This window comes from Eucalyptus grandis, chromosome 3 (genome assembly GCF_016545825.1).
Source record: "Eucalyptus grandis isolate ANBG69807.140 chromosome 3, ASM1654582v1, whole genome shotgun sequence".
In the NCBI taxonomy this organism is placed as follows: Eukaryota; Viridiplantae; Streptophyta; class Magnoliopsida; order Myrtales; family Myrtaceae; genus Eucalyptus; species Eucalyptus grandis.
Window position 1 is genome coordinate 22489099 of NC_052614.1, and position 22044 is coordinate 22511142.

At 36.6% G+C, this 22044-nt stretch overlaps 1 protein-coding gene across 1 annotated transcript; it reads left to right on the forward strand.

Annotated features, from left to right (window-relative positions):
• The first annotated feature begins 1344 nt into the window (after nucleotides 1-1344).
• Nucleotides 1345-21292, forward strand: LOC104436940 (protein ANTI-SILENCING 1). The gene is given in 12 exon segments (XM_010049793.3): nucleotides 1345-1548; nucleotides 2334-2694; nucleotides 4215-4335; nucleotides 4338-4382; nucleotides 6127-6575; nucleotides 11782-11808; nucleotides 12280-12372; nucleotides 13120-13198; nucleotides 16159-16249; nucleotides 19712-19817; nucleotides 19928-20044; nucleotides 20755-21292. Coding segments are annotated over 11 exon segments (1524 nt in total). The 5' UTR covers nucleotides 1345-1548; nucleotides 2334-2358; the 3' UTR covers nucleotides 20815-21292.
• The last annotated feature ends 752 nt before the right edge of the window (nucleotides 21293-22044 follow it).

Genomic DNA, 22044 nt, shown 5'->3' on the forward strand with positions numbered 1-22044 from the left:
GTTTAAGGATCTCATTATTATTTTCTAGGGACAATGATTAATTTTCATTTAATTTTGGATTGGGAAAAGTGGTTTCTTTTGCAAGGAGGGTAGAATGTTTTCCCCAAATTTAAACTTTTTATTTTCTGTCCATGAAAAGTACTTTTCATAGTTGAATTAGTTTTCCCCATCCAAATATCGAAAAATTGGAAACAAATTTTTGAAAACAACTTTCATTCAAATAAATGAACCCTACAAAGACAATTTCAACCGATAAAGAACAAAAAAAATTGTTTGTGAAAATTATTTTCAATGAATATTGTTAGTTTTTATTTGTTTGATGGTTTAAAGAAAATGGCTTTCCCTTTTTCCTCTAATTAATTTTGCTGTTTATCAATGGAAAAAGGTTTTTCTTTTTCAATATATTGATTGGTCTTCCATCATTCAGATGAGGGAAATAAATGCATTCTCCCCCCAAAAAATACAAAAAGAATGAATGCAGGTTTAGTAGAGCACGGATCCTCCATTGCTAACAAATGAAATTTGACTTTGACATTAAAAATTCTTGAAACTTAATATTGTGTTTGGATCGCTCGTCAAATGCTTGATTAAATAAGAAGATGCTTGTGGTTTTTCTAGGCAATGTCATTGCGTGTAATATATAACATGAAAAATCATACATTTTTTTTATTTTCATGCCAAACAAAATGTCTCGTAATAAATTGATATGAAAAGGTCAAACATTTTTCTTAAGAAGTTTTTGGACAAATATAAGTAAAGTTTGACAAATCTTTTTGGGAGAGTTCTCCAAAAATGTAAATACATTTTCAAAACCCTCCAAAGGCCTCTCAACCAATGAGGTGTTACTAAAGCTTTTCTTATTTCATAACTAATCCTCATTCAATATTTGATTAATATCACGAAAAATTTCAAATTAATACACCTATAATAAATTCACTTTAAATTAACTTTTTAACCATTAAAAATTCCAAATTAACATATTTGTGATAATTTCATTCTAAATTAGTTTTCGTTAAACTAAATTAATACTATGAAAAACTACAAATTAGTATACTTATGACAAATAGAAGGTAAAATGTGTTATCAAGTTTAGTAATTTGACGATAAAATTTAACAAAAATTAACAAATAGTAAATTTATTATAGGTGTATCGGTTTTGAATTTTTTATGGTATTAATTCCTTAATAATTTAAAATTCCCGTTTTATCCCTTCCCGTTGCTAACTGCTAAAATATTCGGCCGACATTTCACCCCAGCCCGAGGCCCACTTTCAACGCCGCTAAAAAAAAAAAAAAAAAAAAAACGCCGCTTGAAGCACCCGATATCTTCATATAAAAAAGGGCCGCCCCCCAAAAATTAGGGCGCCGGAATTCGGGAATAACACCGCCCGGAAAAATCTCTTCTTCCGCTCCTCCGAAGACTCGGAGCTGTTCCGCGACGGAGGGACGGCGGAGGGACGACGGAGAAGAGGCGGAGCTCCGCCGGTCCGACGCTCTATTGGCGAGTCGCTCCTCCTTCGTCTTGCTTGCCCCTCCTCCTCTCGTTCTGGTCTCCCATTTTTCCTTTTTTTCCCATTTTTTTTTTTTTACAGAATGTGATGTTCAGTGGGAACTGCTCGCACTCTTCGATTCTCTTCGTTCCTCGTTCGTTTTTTTCTTTTTCGTGCTGGTTTGTGTCCATCGAACTCCCTATTGAGTAGATTAGACGATTGGCGGCTGCTGCTTTGGCCTCGGACCGGCGCGGGTGTTCGGTGAAGTCCCCCCTCGCGAGTGTTTGATCGGCGGTTTTGATTGCGGGGACGAGTGGGTGTCGTGGAATTTGTGGAAGTGGTCGTCGGTTTGTTAGTTTATTAACTGGGGTATGCTCTGTCGCTTGCGCCGCCGAGGCTCGGGGCTATGTAATGTTTGTTGTGTGTTGTCTGTTCTTATGCCGTATTAGAATTGGGTTTTCTTTCTTGCCTGAATGTCATGTTCAGTGGGAATTGTTCATTTTTTATTTTCATGTCGCTTTGTGTTCATCCAACTCCCTTTTGAGCAAGAAGATTGGCTGTTGGTTTGACCTCGGAATGGTGAGGGTATTTTGCGAACTCCCCTGTTGCGGGTGTTTATCAGTGGTTTTGATTGTGGGGACAAGTGGGCGCCGTGGAATTTGTCAAAGCAGTGGTCGGGCTCTATAATGCTTGTTGTGTTAGTCCTCATGTCTAGTTGTACCATTGTCTGTTCTTCTGCTGTATTGGAATCGGGTTTTCTTGCTTTTAGCATCCACGTTTGAGTCCCGGAAAATGGGCACAGTGCTGCTGCTTTCATTCATGTTACTGTGGTCCATGTGGTCAGGTGGGAAAAGGTATATTAGGAGAGCATGGTGGACACAAGCGATATTGGTTTCAAGTGGGGTAAAAAGAAAGGAGTCAGTGTAAAGAACCGAGAGATCAAGTACTACGAATCCTTCCATTTTGATGGCGTTGAGTACAATCTTTATGATGATGTTTACCTATATAAGGAAGGTGAGCCCGAGCCCTACATTGGGAAGCTCGTAAGGATCTGGGAAACCCCAAATAAGACTAGGAGAGTGAAGGTACTGTGGTTTTTCCGTCCCTGTGAGATTGTCAAATACCTAGGAACTGAACAGCCACTTGAGAATGAATTATTCCTGGCATCCGGTGAAGGTGTAGGTCTTGCAAATGATAATCCTCTGGTAAGTACTTGTTTTACATTATGATTGCAAATGCTGTCTTATACTTGATCAAAGTTGCTGTTTTGAAGTTTTCTACATGCTTGAGATCATTGCTGCGGCATGATTCTGTAGTTCTTCTTGCATTATAATATCTAAGGATGTCAATGATCTTATCTCTCTCATATGGCCATTGATCAGCGACATAGATTCTATTGATAATGGCAAGGAGACATCTCATGGAGTGAACTTTTTTTTTTTGTAAATGTCTGTGTTAAGTTGAACTTCCAATTATTTAATGACACTGCTGTTTGTTTGTCTGATTGCCATATGAATGTCGAAAAGCAACCTGGAACAGCAGAATTCAGTCATTTTTTGTGCTTCCCATTACTTTGAGATCCTATAGTATGATCGTCTATGTCAGGGCATCCAAATACTATTAAAGCGCATCATTGTACTTGAGTTTTTTAAAAAGTTAGCAATAATCCCACGAAATTGACATGGTATTAGGTAAGATTGTTTAAATTTCTGGAGGTTTCTCATTCACTACTCCATTAGGGGGAGCATTTTACTTGTTCTTGATGCTAAATTTCCATCTTTTCCACTACTTCACTCCAGTACATCCTCAAAAGTTGGACAAACCTTATAATTTTACTAAGAATAAAAGAAAAAAATTGAGCAAAAGCTTTGAATTTCCAATCTTGGGAATATTAATGCGATAAACATTAATCACAGTATTAGCCAACAATTTTCTGCCCAGAACCCCACCATTAGTAGAGAACAAGGCTACTGAGCTTTTGACTTGTATGAATTTATTAATTTTTTTAACCATTGTATCATGCCACACTCATCATGTTTTCCAGTGTGGATTGAATTGATCCTGTTTGATACACCTATCAAAATAAGAAAGAAAGAAATAACGAATTGAGCCTACTGAGTTTTGACGATTCTTCATCATCTTTTATTTGAATGTTGGCCCTTTCTGATCTAGTGTTGTCACTATATTTTTGGTTGAAGTTTTCTCCTCTATTAAAAGTATTTTGGTTTATAATCTAAGGTGCCGTCCTTTTGATTGTGGAAAAAATCTCGAGATTAGTATCTATACATCACATTCATCACTATACATGTGGGCATGAAGCAGATGCAGAAACTTTTTATGCCTTTGACTCCCTAAGTAATAAATAATAAACAAGCAACTGAATAGATTAAGCCTGTTCTTTGGCAAAATAGTAAAGGTTTTAATCTAGCTCGTCGTGCTTCTGTAATTGCAACTTGTAAGTTCAATCTTCCAATCAAGTTTGAGTTGCATGTAGAGGGATCTCTAAGGATATTTTTGTGAGTCTACCTTAATAAGGATTGGATGATTGACTGAAGTTGCTGCCCTAAATTTGTTCTGACTGGATGTGGTGAATTATTAGATGATCATTAAACTTATCAATTCCTGTCTGTTCTATGAGCTTTTACAGGAGACACAGAGGCAGCATTAGCCATTAGTTTGCTTGAAGTTAAAATTTAGCTGCTAACTAACAAATGTACTGTTATAGGAAGCAATTGCTGGAAAATGCCACATCATCTGCACTTCAAAGGACGCAAGGAATCTGCAACCTTCACCTGAAGAGCTTCAAAAAGCTGACTTTGTGTTTTCGCGTACATTTGATGTCGCGAATACAAAATAATGGATAAGATAGATGAAAAAATTGCTGGCACTGAAGGTATGTATTTTGCTTTTATATTCTAACATTGGATAATTTCTGTTTTTATTATTATTTGATAAGAGAGAAAAGGAGCTTTCTCTAGGTGGTACTGATACCTAGGGTTTATGGAAATTTCATTCTTAGTCATCACATGTAGGATGTTACTGTCACCTAGGTTTGATCCACCTTGATATAGAGCATAGCCAAAATGGCTTTTGTGTTTGACTTATGGACGAACTAAACATCTGTTAAGCTTACATAGATCCCAACAGAATTTTATGGAACCAGAATCTCAAAGTAGGCCAATATCTTCAAAGGCACATATAGCGCTTGCTTAGGTGATGAGGCAAGGCGGGGCATTGAGATTCTACCTCTGTAAAGTTTGAATGAGGCCTGTTTAATGGCACACACTTTTGGGGCTTTTGTTGTTAGGTGCTTTTCACATCTTTGCTCACTTGATGGAAAGGTGAAGAAGTAAAGAGCCCCAAACATAAAACGAAAACCCTTTTGTCCCTCTATCTGGAGTAGATAAATGCAATATGGGCCTCAATGGTGTAATTTTATTCAGTAAAATAATGGTAAACTTGTGAAGGTTGCCTCTTTTAGAAAAAAAAAGACAAACAAACACTTAAGGGTTTATTTGATTAAATTGAAATTTTAAGTACTGAAATGTTCGGTGAGTGCTAAAAAGCATGAGTCAAGTTTGTTTGGTATTCATTTAATATTAAATTAAGTAGGGGATTTTATAAAATTGTTTTATAAAATTGTTTGAAAAGTTCGGTGAGTACTACTTTTTTATATTGCATAATAAACTTGCTCTAATTAGAAGTCCAATACAAATTTCCATTTGAGGATTTTTTTCAGTCTGCTCTATTCACATTTACGGTTGTATCCTTGAATCTATGATGACACTGCCTTGAAACTTTTGAGATAGGCACAACCACCTAAAGCAATGGAACATAAAAAAGGGATAAAAGATTAATAACCTCCAATTGTCATTGCCAACTTCATGAATATAGATGTAAATTGAAGTGTATGTGCACTGTTTATGCTTTGATAGTGCTTGGTCTTATTAAGTGGCGATATATTTTTAGATATCATTATTACTCGGATTAGTTGTTTCTCAAATCATCATGTTCCACTCTAGCATCTTTGATTGGATTGGGTTCTCTTAACATGACCATAACTATGTGCTTATGTGGAGCTTAACCCATGGTCTGGAAATGCTATTCCTTCTCCATGGACAATGCAAGTTGAAGGCTGCTCAATTCTGTCCAGGGGAGCAACGCAACACTATGTGTCTCCTATGGTGACTAAAGCAATGTTAATAGACGAACATAATGGGTGTGAGAAACTAACATACATGTGGAATGAAAGGCATTTATCCAAAATGTGAGAATAGATGTATTTTAGTTAACAAGTGACTGTTCTTTATCTCAAAGTAAAGTTATAATTTTTGGGAACTCTAGTAAAACTTAAAGATCCGCTAAAAGACAAATGGTCGCTAAAGCCAAGTCATAACTCATTGTGTTCTTCTCTTTAATTAAGTAGGTTTGTTCCTACTTAAGCTTACAAGTGCTCTCTTATTGAGATCATTATATAGTGTGCTGTTTATAGAGCACACTGAACATCATTTAGTGATGAAACCTTTAATTTCTAGTATGTAATAACAGGATTATTGGACAAAATGATAGAGGAGTACTTTTGTGTGTTAAAACATTTGAATATATATCATTTGATCAAACGTTTTTAATCATCGCAGTTAAGAACATCTTTAATAGAAGTCCCAATCGCAATGGTGTTGAAAAGGTTATCTGTTCCGACAAAGAGGATGAAGACCCTCACAATAATGCATTGCTAAGTGAGGCAATAGTTAAACCATCGGACGATCACAATAGGCCATTGAAGAAACGAAAATTGGATGCTTCAGAGATATTCTTGGGGAATGAGCTCAAGAATGATGAAGGCAAGTCAACTGATGCTGTCGGGCATCAGACTCCACTACAAAGTGGAAGTGCATCTGAGAATAAATTCAGAAATAAAAATCTCATTGAATCTCCAAGAGGAAAGAGAGGCCCCTTTTTGAAGCCAGAGGAGAAATTGATGGAACTCTCTCGTGGGAAGTTGGATGAAGTGTCCTATCATCAATCTCCTCAAAAGGATGACAAAAACAACTATGAAGCATTGCAAGCTCCTTTGCCAATTGATGTTGTAAGTTCGCAGTTGGATATTTGTCGATTGAGTATATATTGTTTGTTTATGCTTCAACAGATATACTTTTGTGGCCTAATTTGTCAAGGAATGCTGTTATTGCATTTAAGAAACTTGCATTCCATCTAAGAGATCCTCCAGATTCAAGTAAGATCATCAGTCAATTGGAACTCTTTGGCAAGATCATGGAGCGGGTGAAGCTTGTTTAGAATATGAAGGGTGCATTTGTTTCACTGAACATTTCATGATAAAGGAAAATTATTTCCATGGAAATCATTTTCAAGGACAATGATTAGTTTTCATCTATTTGGTGGTATGGAAAGTGAATTTCTTCTTGTCACAAGGGAAAGTCGTTTTCCCCCAACCTAAGCTTCTTGTTCTAGGTTCATGGAAAACTTTTTTCGTAGATCAATCAGTTTCCGTCATCCAAACATCGGAAAGTCGGAAAACAATTTCTGGAATCAGTTTTCCTTCAAACAAGTGGACCTTAAATTGCAGATCGAATTTGACTCGAACATAAGAAATCCATGTTGGGTCAAATATAAATGGTTGAGCTGCATGCAAAGGAGTTTTGTCTTCCAATGGCTTGGAGCTTGTGAATTCTAAGTTGTTTGGAATTGTACCTATGAAATCTATCAAGCTAATATCTTGACACCACCCTTGGGTGTAAAGATTTGTACGAGATATAATGACATGAGAGGGGTTGTTGATATTTGAACCATTGGTGTGATAATTTGATGCCATGAGAATTAATCGTTTTTTCCAAGAGGTTAAGTTGTCAATCAAGGTAACAAAGGAGTGTATATCAAGCTTTGATCCTAATAGGGCCATTGGTAAGGCCTTTTGATTGAAGTGGTACTCATGTTTTGTTCTGCCAGTCTAATCTAATACTTAGGCAATTTGTGTAATGTTTTGAGATCTGTTATTGAGACACTAGTATAAGATGCAACCGGATTTATTATTGAGATAAAAGTATAAGATGCAACCATGGATCCAAGTAAAGGATGGAGTAAGCAGTTTGTTGAGATCATCACGCGGTTATAATTCATTTTGTAGGTGTGAATCATAGATAACACAATAAACTAATGAAACGGATATTCAATCATATGATTCCCTAGAATTGAGTTGGACACCTATGATTGTGATTGTTGGCATTAGTTGTGGTGGGGCTTGGTTGCCACCAATTGTTTTGGTTGCAATGGAAATCCTTTTTGAGGTGTCACTTGGATGAGTCGTCAACAAGCCTATAATGAGTGTCCAACAATTCCTTTGACTAATAGACTGGAGAACATCACCTTGAATGATATGATCCATAAGTTCTTCATTGATTCATCTTTCACTTTTGTTAGTCACAATTTGTAGTGACTGATGAGCCTCAAATCTCTATTTTGCCATTTGATTTTATTACGAGGAGCCAAATTTTCTAGAATGGAAAGTTCTACCTTTAGAATTAATTGTGGCCCTCAACTTGTAAAACTTTTTTGGAGTGAAGATATGAAGAAAATTGTCATCCAACACTTTAGTCTCAAAATTAGCTAGTAGCGGTTCGCATATTTTACATTGTTTTATAGTGTTACATTTCAATGCTTAGTCTTTTGGGAAAATCCTAGATGCTTGTGGGAGATTTTTACAAAGATTTAGAGATGAAATTCCGGCTTTGTCTCATAGTTTAAATATTTTTAGTATTGTTACAATATTTAAATAATGAACCACGCCTTCATGTAACAGTTTAAGGTTTTAGAATAGTTGGCAATGGTTTGACAAAATTTCACATGATATCAAAGTCAAAAGCTCTTGAGTTTGAATCTTTTAGGCCTTTATTTGCCTCCCCATTCAAATATGTCCATGCTCAGTATTTAGTTGATCGGACAAAGCATGAAAGGGAGTGTTATAATATTTAAATAATAGGGTTAATGTCACGAAAAATCTCAAATTAGTACACTCGTGACATTTATTTAAATTGATTTTTTGACCATCAAAAACCTAAGCTAATACACTTTTGACAAATTTATCAAAAACCGGTTCACTTATGACCTATTTATCTTTATTAGTTTCGTTAAATTTCATCGTTAAATTGCTGAGTTAGATGACACGTGACAATTGAACGGCGTACCAGATTTGAGATTTTACTCTTCGTTTGTCATTGTTGTACTAGTTTTGTAGTTTTTATGGTATTGATCCTATTTAACGGAGGGTATATTGTTATAAATATATCAATTTGGGGTTTATGGCGTTTATAAAAAAAAAAAGTAAATTGAGGTAAATTTGTCACAAGTATACTAATTTAGTATCTTTTGCAAGTATTTGGGATAAATTTATTACATATGTACTACTTTAGGGTTTTTGATAAATTTGTCACAAGTGTACTAATTTGGAGTTTTTTATGATATTATCCCTAAATAATAAACTACGCATTCATCTAACAACTTAAGTTTTTAGAATAGTTTACAGTAATTTTACACAATCTCACAAGTACAGTTGATCGTGGCCTCACAAAAATTCTTTAGTTTGATACTTGTGATTCTTAAGAATCATTTTAAGGTTATGGTAGTGTTAACTTTGAGAGGAATTTTGTGAGAATTTAATTGCTCATATGTTTTCTTGTTCCAACTCTTCAATTGTAGGCATTCATGTCATGTTTTCTTTTCCTTGTAGTCTCTCAACTAACTTCAATTTTCATTTTATAAATACTCTTACATGTTCAAACTTTTTGATAGGGGGTATCATTTGTTTTTTCAAATCTATTTTTAGGTCATTTGGGTTTTGAATTTTTTCTTGTTTAGGCTTTTTGGGTTGTAATAGAGATTTAGAGTAATGGCATAAAATAATTTATATAGCTATCCCTGCTCCGAGGGACAAGGTTCAGTGGTGGTGGCGGCATTTCGGGTTTGTCTTTAGAGGTTGCGCAATGGCATGATATTTGTTTCACTATACATTTACATTTGTTACTTCATAATATCTTTATTTTTGTGACCAATATAAGTTTTCTGAGATATCTATTTTTCAGTTATTCTACAACATTACTAACGTTTTGATTTACAATTCATATCTCAATTGAACAACATAGGAAGTCACACTTGGGCCATGCCCTTGTGGAATTACTAAGCTCCTTGTTTGGATATGGCTGTGCATTTACTTGCCTTGGGACCTATGATTACTCGTATAACTTTTGTTCTCTATTGATGGAGACTTTGTGGTCGTGTTGGACTAAGGTGATTAGATTGATAATGGGAAGGCATGAGGAAAGTCTTGTACCTGATCTAATCACTCAAATTATCTTTAGTTTTGGTTGGGACGGGTCAATTATAGAGCAAAAAAATTCTTAGCTTATGCATATGATGTGGTGTGCTGGACTTTGAAGCAACTTAGCTTATCATTTGATTTAGTTCAATTTTGCTGAGAAGAATTTGATGATCAAACTGGGCTGGAAAGCAGACTTCATCTCACAAGGATGGACGACAATGTAGATTTAACTTGCTATCTGCTTGTGGAATCTAGGGTTGAGTTGGGGGTTTTACCATGGCTATTTTTTGACGATCCTTACCTCCTTTATTAGTGTTTGACTACTACTTTTCAAGCATGGGAAAAAATAATATGGTGCAGCTAATGACCTATCTATGTAATTCAAGAACCTGAGCTTGCCCCTTTCATTGGTGGGGGGATAGTACCATTGTTGCCTTTTTCCCTCTGTTATATTAGACTACAGTCAATAGGAATTTCCTACACATCCCATTCTGAAAGGAAGAATCTAAAAAAAAAAAAAAAAAAATCTTTATACAAGATTGGGATATTGGATTGATTCATGAGAGAATGCTCCCTTGATATAACTCACTCTTTGGTATGCTGTGTTCAACCTACCATGGTCACTGCAAGCACGTTTTGTACTTTGTACAACCGCGAGGTCTAAATAGGAGAATTTTTGGAAAAAGAAAGTTTCCTAAGAGTGTCTACGGTGGGATTCAAGATGATAGTCTGATCAAAGAGGAAGTTTAGTATTCCCCTCATCTCACCCAAACAAAGGTGGATTGTTTTTATTCAAGTCGAACCAAATTTAACCAAAGTGGAGTTCTAGTATCTTAGCTTGGTTTTGGATTTTAATGATGAAACAAATTGTTCAAATGGAGATTGAATAAAACCAAATGGAAGTAATTGGTTTGACTTGAATGATTACTCCTTCGGTTTAGTTTGATATTGGTTTGTAGTTTTTGGTAACAATTGATGGGTATATATTTTGCTATGAAAATCCCTCAAATTGGATAGTGAACACCATTAAAGGAATTTTTTGTTTTAAAAAATAAAATAAAATCAATGAACACCCTTATTGGAAGATTGCTACATGATTGTAAAGTTTGCTGCATATATTTAGGAGTCAAGGGTTTATTATTTTATAGTTATGTATCTTGTACATATGTTCGTACGTATGTACGTAAGTGAAAGAGCACTAGGGGCTGCATTCATTTTATTACCTAGATGCTAGAAAATATGTCTGACAAATTTTAAAAAAAAAAGATATTGTCTAGAGGGCTGCCTCTTTAATGCCAAAATAAAGGTGGGAGGCCAAACCTTTGCAGCAGTTATAGAACTTTCCTCATTTTCAGTAGCCTGCCTATTAGAAATTTAAGGTTATATCATGTTTCTATGGTTGCCAAGAAAGATACTATATGAGTATCAGACTTTGAGCTTCAGCTCATTGAATAGAGAGCGGATGGTGCTGTTTGCAGTATTTTAGGTTGCATGATTATTTGAAGATTAATGGATTGGTTCGGTGGTCCTCCCCTTAATGTGGTGTTTGGTTCAATTTTTCTCTTTTTGCTGATGAGAAAAGCTTAAAAGAATTGTAAATTGATATCACCAACCAAGGGAAAAATGGGATAATTTAAGGTGAGAAGAATGGTGACCATAAAATGGATGAGTTCACTTGAAAAAGAAGAAACAAAATTAGTATGGTTAAAATGGACCAGATTAGTAGTTTTGAATTTGCTATGGGTTTCTGATGATGCATAATCTATATTTTTACAATGGTCTCTTACATTTTTAGTCATCATTAATTATTTCTTTCTTGGATTATTCAATGGTATTTCTTTGGGGTACCTAAATTACCTTTAGTTCAAAATATTATAATTGGTGCAATATGATTAATTACCATTCATTTGTTATATGTTCCCTGGATCGAGTTTTTGATGTTTGCTTTTGGCTTTTTGGACAGGATAAGAACACATGGTTCAAGGAGCCTGTAAGTACTTTCGTCCCTGTTGTCTATTGGTCTTTATTTCTCTGTATTATCCCATTTTTTGCTAGGTAAATATAATTTCAGGCTGAGCTGCCAAATTATAAAAGTGTTCGAAGTCAAAAGAGAGCTTATCAAGACCAAGCATTTTTAGATCCCTATATGCCAATATTGTGGAAGTTACAATTTTTAGTAAATGCTTGGACCAAGGACTCTTTTCCTTCAAAGGGCTCCCTTGATCCGTTCTTTCCAACCAGCCAAATAACAGAAAGATGATAATTGACTTTGATATAGCATAATGTTATTTGTAGTGCTAAAAGAGAAGCAAATATGAAGTTGAGTTTGATTTAGCATGCGAGTATCTTGTTGCCAAGAGACTAAAGCTTCCAAGTGGCCCAAACTCTCTTTCTTTTCTTTTGGAATGGCCTGGGGATGTAATTTACATGTCAGAATAATTTTGTTATATTCTGTTTTCAGCCTTTTGAAGAAAGAATGCAGGCTGCATGTGAGCAAGGAACACTTGTTCTGCTTCAAAATTTGGATCCAACTTATGTCTCGACTGAAGTTGAGGTAATCCCCAATAATGCAAACTTGGAAAATCTTTTGTTGAGTTTGGTTCAAGCAGCTAGTCACAACCCCTGTCATCAGAGAAGCTTGTCTGGCTGGCTAAGCATTTGGAATCGTTTAACATTCTAAGATCTCTTGCTAGTAATGCAAAATAACTATGAAGATCTTGTTCTGCTTTTGCTTGAGCTTGAGACAGTAAACTGCCACAAATTTGTACAGTTCTGAATGCTGTTACAAATAAGAAAATAAGGCACTCTGAACTAGTTTTCTATGTTTGAATTGTCAAGAATTTCCATCTCTTTGCCAAGAGGGAGCTCGAAATTAAATCAGTTTGTTGTTCTGTTACCTTACGTAGCTAAATACTGGTATGAGGTCTCTTGCATATAAGATATTCCCGAACATACATGTGGTATTGGCATTTGGTGAGATTGGGATCTTTCATAGTGAATGCATGAGGTTGCATTGATCTTTTAAGTTTGATTGGGCCTTATTTGATATCGTTTCTTTTTGCTTAAGTCACCACGTTAGCAGATTCTTCTCAAGTCACTATGTACTTTAAGGTTCTTTCCCATGGTTTACTCTTGTTTCCAAGGCATGTAGTCTAGCTAGTGGAACCATTTTTCAGGGAGTACTATCCATTGGGGACTTCCCATTCTCTTAAAAGTTGTGTCAAAGCCCTTTGGCCAAGCGATTTCTTTGACTGGATTATTCCCACTGCAGTTCGTCACTACAATAGTGTATAACTTACAGGATATAATTCGGCAAGGCTTGAAGGAGAAATGCTCAGCAAAGATGCTTCCACAGACTACAACTTCTAGCCCTCACTCTGGTAAGAAAAGCACAGAAATAACTGATTTTGTTGTATCAATTTTCAATTGCAATATCGCAGTTAGTTAATGATTCGCCACTCTGAGATGTAGTTGTAATGTGTGAGGACTGGTATTTTTCCATCACCCTGACATAGGGCATTTCGGGATTGACTTTTACTTTCCTTTTTTGCTTAATCAAGATCTTGCACCTCAATTTATTTTAATCTGGAACACCTGAAACTTTCATGATATTTAAAAGTTGACACTTATGATATTTAAAAGTTGACACTTACAATTTATTTAAATTTAGGTAATATTTAAATTTTAGCAGGAAAGCAAAAAATTACGTTTTGCTTTCAATTAATTGTGAACAAGCATGGCTTTAATAATACTAAGTTGCTATGCTTGGATGATAAAGGATCCTCATACATGAGGAAATTCCACAATATCATGGTTGTTGCTGAAACAATCTGTGTTGGAAAAAGGCTGGATTATACAGCTGCAAGTTGTTTTATGGTTTTACCTATTTGCCTTTCTGTGGCCTATTTTTATTTTATATTAGTCATCGTGCATCTAGCTGAGCTGGGTTATTGGGAAGCAGAATGTTTGATGGGCTGTGGAGTGGTGTGTTTGGATCTTAACTTTTGTTATGTTGGACCACTCTGATAGAAAAATCTATTCCAAATTGAATTTAAGATCAGCTTAACTCAGATTAATGGTACATATCACATTTTCTCTTTCTCTCTCTCTCTTCCCTGCACCCACGCACTCACACTTTTCTCCCTGGTTGGGCTCTCTTTCATCCTCCTCTTAGCTCTGTTAGCTTCCTTTTGTTTTTTTCTTTTTTCCTTGCCTTCAATTTTCAGGTAGCATTCTCTTCTAATGTGTCCACCATCTATCTTACTGTTGCTTTTGCTGTACCCTACCCTTCTAATCATAAAATATTTGTGTACATCTTCTGGTTTATTGTCATCAAGATACCTTTAAGGGAGAGCTAGTTTTCTGGGGCTGAGAGTGAAGGGAGGTTATATGTATGGGTTGCCTTTATTGAGCAAATAGACCGGGGCACATCACTGTGGAGGGCCAATTTCTGAATTTTTTTTTTTTTTAAAGGACTGAAGAATTTCAGTCGAAGATCATTGTTCACAGGTGTATTTGGGTCGGTGGTGGAGTTGCAAGGTGGAGTGCCATGGTTTGTTCTGGCATGAAAATCAAAATTGCTGCTTTTGTTGTTGAGAGATACAGGCATGAACAAGTAGTAATTTTGATGGATGTGAGTTGTAGGAGTTCTAGATGGATAATCATGTTAGAGGGATTCTTTTGCGGGACGGGGTAGTTACTTCATGAGAAGATTTGGTCATTTCAAAGGCCAATCACAAGTTCAATAACACAAGGATTGTGTGGGTTGGGCTGATAACACAGGATGCAGAAGTTTGGACTGCTTATATCGTCATTTTCTGCCAGGTGCATAATCAGGGATTTTTTTTTAAGCTCTCCCCAGTTTCATTTTGACTTTGCCATAGATCTGCGCAGTAATTATGGAGGTGAACATGTTCTAGATTTAGTTTAGTGCTTTTGGCAAGGTCTGGAGACACATATCTTATCTTGAACTTTCTCCTGAGAATAGCCAACTTTAGTAATCATGGTCACGCTTTAGATAGTTGTTCATTAAGCGATTTGATGGATCTTGCTTTGGGTGAATTATAAATGGGGGAGTCCCAGTCATCTGTCTTTTGAGAGTGGGGCTTGATCTTCAAATTACTTGTTGGATCCAAGTCGAAGATTGTTGGGGATGATGGATGTATTTATTATTCCTCTGTTGGGAAGGAGGATGGGGAAGACCTTTTCTCCATGTTGGTATTTTCCCTGTTTCTCATAGTTGAGAATCTTTGGTTGGCGCGGGTAGGATTGATCCACAGAAGATTCTCGGGAGAAAGTGCTATTGCATATCATCTTCTCTCCTGCTGAGTGTAGTGATTTCCAGGTGAATAGGCATGAATCTCAAAGAATCTATTTTGGATTTTCCATCTTCAAAGTCAGTGACATTGCCAATCTCCTTTGCTCGACTTTATTGAACTTGTTTGAAAGTGTAACCACAAAAGGGTCAACCGCTTTGTTGGATTCTTTTCTTCATTTATTGACTAAGTGGTCTTCCAACTGTGATGACTTGAAACTTGAATGGATCTAAGGCAATAGGTCTCCTTATATCAACACTTGCAAATGACACTGAGGTTTGTAAATTATGCTGTAGAAAACAGCACGAGTTATTCTTGCATGATAGCAATGGCACTATGGTGCAGAACATTCTGGCAGTTACTTAATGCTCTCTCCTAGCTCTCGGTAACTGAAAAAAGGAAATGTAGAATCTGTTTTCTACAACTTTGTCCTTTGACTATCTCACTTTTGGTTTGATGTTGGAATAGTTGTGTTAGTCCCAAAGTGGGAGCTTGCCTTACAGGTCTCTTATAAGTAGGTATCATAGATAGATATCCCTTATACTGCTGTATAGATGCTAGCTTTTTACATCTTACTTTTTGACAAGATCATTTGTTTTTGAATTAATAATATCAGTTTCATGAGGATGATTGCTTTTTGTCAGGTCTAGATTTGTAGCACTCTTGGTACAAATAGTTACGCAACTATATTACTCAAAAAGAAGTGTTTAATTTGGCTCAATCGATTCATACTATATCAATTTGAACCGAGGCTTTGGTTTGATGACCCCTTGTTTAGGGCTTAGTTTGATGTGTATAGCGATTTTCTTTCAATTTTTTTTTTTGAATTTGTACATTTAATTGAGACAAATGAGGTGAGAACATCCCTTCCATTTAAACTTTATGTCGATGTAGTTTTACTTTACAATTATCCATTAGGTCATTGCTGTTTTTTACTTTTGGATAGTAAATTTTGCAAATTTCTTCTGTTAACAATGCTTCATGCGCATGCTTGCTTACTTTTGACGATGTGAATTGGGAGATAGGTCAAGCTTTTGTGATATTCAAAACTAAGGAAGCAGCAAAGACAGCCATCAAAAAATTAGAGACTGGATGCTTGGTGCTACCTGATGGAAGGTATGTATGAAGATGGTCCTCTTAATTTGGTTGTCTCCTTTTTCCCCCCTTTTTACCATTTTACAAGTTTAATTTTTAAAGGTGCCAAACCATGTGAAAGGACAAAATGTTAATTTTGGCAATGCTACAAACACCAAACTTTTACTAATACAGCCATAGTAAATAACATGGCTGCCAATGTTACATGTATCATGTCATTTAGTGTGTGTCGAGTTAGCAAGGAGAATAAGGAGTAGAAAAAGGAAACAAAATGCTAATTGGCCAACAATAATTGAAGGAAAATGATGTTTCCTTTTCTACTATTCCTACTTCCTGAGATTCTAGATTGGAAAATCCTTGCTGCCATTGAGTGCAATAACACTTCAAAGCCTCCATTACTTATTTACAAATGTAGCACAAGAAGTAAAGCAGGTGAGATTCATCTCATTGTTGTTTTCTAATATTTTTCCAGCTTTGTTACTTCTGGTGCTTCCTAGGGTACATAATCTCAAATGGAGAGAGGTTAATGCAAAATGTTAGGAAATTCAACTAGGTGGAGCACTATATCCACTAACTAAAATATTTTAGGACTAATTTCCTGTGAGGGCTTTCTTTTCTTTTTTCTTCCTCTGATTTGAAGGTTATGAGCGATGTTGTGTAGCCTAAAAATTAGGCTTTGCCAAAATTCCTTAGAAAACTTTAATGTTTACTTTACTCATTTAATTAGAAGAACTCATCATCATTGCACTCGATTAACTACGTCCTTAGTTATTAATATTTGAGAAAATTTCAACTAGTCCTCTAAAGTGGGACTGTTTTCTCAGAAAAGTCCCCAAAGTGGATCTTGTCTCAATAAAGCCCCTGAAATGGTCTCAATCAGCCCTTCAGCTCACTGGTCGACCAATTTTTTGCCAGCTGACGAGCATGTGTGTCTCACATGGCACCTTGCTAGCCATTGCCAAGGGCATTTTCGTCCAGAGGCATTTTCTTTTTTTTTTTTTTTCCTTTCTCTTTCTTCTTTCTCTCTGTTGTTTTCCTTTTTCCTTTAATCCAATCTATGAAGTGTCTTCATCTTCCTAACCACGCATCCTCCTCACGCCTCCCATCTTCTTAGCTCTACATCACCTCAATCTCTGTCTTCAACACCTTCATCAGCCTCCCCCCACTAGAGAGCCTGTGAGCTTTGCATCCTTGCACAGGCTCTCATGGGACTCAGCAACGAGAAGCTGGATTGATTTGGGGAGGACATCATCCAGAGTTGCCCGGCTTTTTAGTATCATAAAAGGAAATGGCTTGGCTAAGTGGTATAGCCGAGCCAGAAAAAAAATAAATTGAATACTCTCACTTTATCAATCTCCTTCAAAGCCCCTCTCTTTCCCTGACTGCCGACCTTGCCTTCAATGCCGTTGACCTCATCCAGCATCGCAGGGAAGATTGAGGTTGATCGGAGCCCTAGAGTCATGATCTACTGGGGCTCAGGTTGAGCATGAGCGAACTGAGACCTGATGCTTATGCTTGATCTGAGCTCCCGATCTCGGGCTCATGGTCTTGCTGTCTAGTTGTCAACAATGATCACAGCGGCGGGTGGAAAGAGAGATGGACATGGAGAGGGGCAGAAGTAGTGTGCACGGGGGGAGTGGGGGTGACAATGGGGCATAGGAGGGATGGCAACAATGGACAATGAGGAGGCATATGGTGTGGCAATCCTATGATGATGGTGGCGGATGGCGACAAGAAGATTTGATGTCCTTGGCAAGCTCTAGTTAGTTATTTGTTGTGGATTTGGGGGTGGGAAATGTAGTTCTTCTTGCAAGTGATTTCACTTCGACCATATGGACAAAGAACTCAAGCAGTTGAGGGTGGTCGCTTTTCCTCTTTTGAGCTCCTGCTTGGCAGTGCTTCAAAGCGTACTTTGCTGATTGAGGGTTGAAGGTGGCAAGCCTTGCCCTTGGAGTCCTGTTGCGGTTTTTAAAGCCGAAGCCACTATGCACCATCATCTCAATAGCATGTAGGGCTTTCTTAAGGTTGCCGAGATGGCAAAGGCAGGCAATCAGCGTGTCAAAGGTGCATGAGGTTGTGGAAGGAAATCGTTGAGGGTGGAGAGGGAGGTCTTGGCATGAGGTTGTGGAAGGAAGAATAAACAGAGAAAAAAAAAAGAAAAGAAAAGAAAAATATGATAAAAAATAATCCTGGTTGAAAATGCCTTTGGCCTTTGGCTGGAAAGTGCCACAAGATTTGCATGTGCTCATTGGCCAGGGAAGAATTGGTGGGCCGGTGAGCTGGGTTTGGGTGGGGGGGGTAATTTTTTACCAAGTCACCCACTTTTAACGGGCTTCTTTGAGACAAAGTTTAGTTTGGATACTCTTTTGAGAAAACGATGACTGCACTTCATGGGACCATTTGAAATTTTACCTTAATAAGGAGAGAAATGGACTTGATGCTCTTTAATTCAACTTGTTGGAATTTCCATATATGGAGAACAAGTCTTAAAGCAAGGCTAAGTTTTATTGACCAATAAATTTGTGATGTACTTCCCATGCAAAAGTTTAGGTTGACTAGCACTAAGTGAGAGTGTATGGAAATGATGTTGCTGTTCTAACTAATAAACTGTTCATTGTATATGTTTAAGGTCGTTCTTAATGTCTACAACTTGATGAAAAAGTGTCATTGTGCGTCAATTGTCTTGCAACTTAGGAAGGGCAAATATGCTAGAACGGGAAACATGTTTTTGCTCTAATAGGTTTTTCCTTCTGTCTTTTGTTTCCTTTGTTTACTCTTTGTTGTTAATTATGTCTGCTTGGGATGGGACTAAAATTTTGCTGAAAATGTTGGAAAAAGGAGTTTGTGCACTAATATATGCCATAAAGCTGTCGAGCCATTTCAGATGAGATGCAATAGAACTCAAATTTAGTTACTTTGATATTATTGGCTCCTTTAGGTCCATAATCTTCCCCGCTGGTCTATTCCCGTTAATTGCTTCTGTGAACATTGTAGCTAAATCTTCCGTACATGGTCTGACATTGCACATACTAAATTAGATGGTTGTACATAGGCTGCCTGTCACATAAAATTTATCTTTCAATAAATGATTGGTCCTTGTAGGGGTACTCTGCATTAATGTTAACTCCAAATATATCTTCGGTGAATTGAGTGGTTGGGGCAATATGGAAATAGTAGTTTCTGGCATAACTTAAGTTCATGGAAATTTCCAGGGGACTTGAAAATGCAGATTACTTGCTTGACCAATGTAGGTCTTGATCAGGTTGTCTTTTTTCATTTACCCATTTAATTTGGAAGACCAGTAGACAAATGTTCCTCTTTACAGGTTTATCTTGAAGTGCTTTCTTAGCTATTTTACTCATCAACAAGGGGCAAAAGTGTGACAGGAGCTGCTTTGGACCTTTTGCTGCAAGAATATGCTTTTGTGTATTTTCGATGTTAATAATGCTCTCTCTCTCTCTCTGCTTTTGAAAACTTTGCCAGACCTCTTGTCGGCTGTGTTGAGACTCCTTGCTCTCCTGGGAAGCAGTCAACATTTATTGGCCATCTTGTAATTAGTAATCCAAAGCAGCCACAGACTCGGGGGACAGTATGTTCTCTTTCCTCCACTTCTCTCTCCCCCTTCATTATCAAGTTCCTGACTGGGCACAGTTGGACCTTTTTCTTATATTTGTGGCTCTTTCACTTTCTTTCAAGCAGAAGGAAGCTGTATCTACTTCACATTGTTCACAGCCTAACACCATAGTATATGATATGGCAATGGAGTGGTGTTTGCTACAACAAAAATCAGATTTTGTTTTGGATAAGTTATATAAGGTTTGTATTTTCCAGCTTTCAGGATGAGATGATTTCTCACCCTATTATTTCTGAGGGTAACTGTTTTTTTGTGTATCCTACTGATCATTTGTTATACTATGCTGATGCTTCTTAATTTTGTTTCCCTTCGCTATAGCTACAAGGGGTGGAATTGAAAAAAGTCAAGGCCCTTTTAAAGTCCAAGTGATGTATAGCGCCATTCGGCCACTGAATAGGCAATTAGTGCTTCAACAAAAGCAAAGGTTTATATTTAGACTACATTTTATCCTCAATTGTTGCTTTACATGTGAAATTTTATTCAGTAGCATGGTCTTTTTGCATTTAAAAGGACTGTTTCTACTGAACAATGTGCCTTTTCTTCTTGTTTCTAGACGTATGGGTTTGTGTCCCACTGTCTGTTTGCACCAATTGTCTTGTTTGCAGAAAACTTATCCAAACCAATGTATGTAAGATACAATTTGCTCGAGCAAGAGCTTTTACTTTGAGGCTCCTCTTTAGCTCTAAAGTGACCTAGAAGTACCACGCACCTCTTTCAAAAATCTAGTCAAACTTTCTTGGCTTTGAGAAACTATAAGTTATCGGTACTATTTAAGTACAAAAGAACTTTACTTTAACATGATGTTCTATGATATTTACCAGCATGGTTTTGCATGATTGGAATGCCCTTTATGCTCAAACTTTAATTGATTTGCTCTTTTGTATTTGTGCAGAGGAGAAGCAGAGGAGATTTTTTGGCATTTCTGCTCCACTATTTAGGCAGATTTTGGTAAGAGGCAAATGTAAAAAAGGCAAATGTAAAAATGCGCTCGGCTATCTGGTTGTAGGGATGCTGGGGAATTTTGACCAGTAACTTAGGTAATTTTCAATCATCTGGCAACAACCGCTGGCTCTGGGCGTTTAGAAACCAAACCTTTTGCTTCTCCTCCTATAACGTAGATGTGTATATACCTAGTCTACTCTTCCCGGTTCTTTTTTGGGCTGGTTTTAACTGTTCTTCTCCATCTGAGGCGTTTTTGTGATGTTGATTTTTGGAGTCCCTCAGAAGAGTCATTCCTTGAAGGGAATGGTGGCAGTTAAGGCTTCAACAAAAATAGACGTCAGCCAAATTCTGGAGTTACTACATGTTGCGTTGCGTGGTGAGAAAATTCACTTGCGTGATGTGTTTATGCTGTCTGAATTGGGGAGGAGAATAGCGCAAGTGGTGTAACTTTCGTGTGACATTTACTTAAATATTACAACTTTTTTTTTCACTTATTTAAGTATTACATAAGAGTAAAATTATAACTTGAGCGTCATTGCTGGCAAGGCATCCAATATGAATTTTGAATTTTTTTCTTTTTGAATTTTTTTTTTTTTTGAACTTTTTTTCTTTTTGGGTTAATACCCCGAAAAACCCCAAATTGGTACACTTTGTGACAAATTTACCCCAAACTATTTTTGACCACCAAAAACCCCAAACCGGTATACCTTTGACAAATTTACCCCAACCCGGTGCACTTGTGACAAATTTACCCTATGTTAGTTTTTGTTAAATTTTATTCTCAAATTATTAAGTTAAATGACACGTGATAGTTAACCTAGGTATACCAATTTAGGATTTTACGCTCTGCATTTGTCACAGTTTACAATTTTTGTGATTTTTTTTTGTGGTATTAATCCAATTTAGCAGAGAGTATATTTGTCACAAATTTACCAGGTTAGGGTTTTTTGCGGTTGAATAAATTAGTTTGGGGTAAATTTGTCATAAATGTACCAGGTTAGGGTTTTTTATAGTTAGTCGGGGGTAAATTTGTGAAGTTTACCGATTTTGGGGTTTTTCATGATCAAAAAAATAGTTTGGGGTAAATTTGTCACAAGTGTGCTAGTTTGGGATTTTACGGTATTAACCCTTTTCTTTTTGAATTTTTTTTATTTTTGAATTTTTTTATTTTTGATTTTGTTTTTGTTTTTGCTTTTATTTTCCTATTTTTTAGGGTTGGGGCGATAGACACCAGCAATCC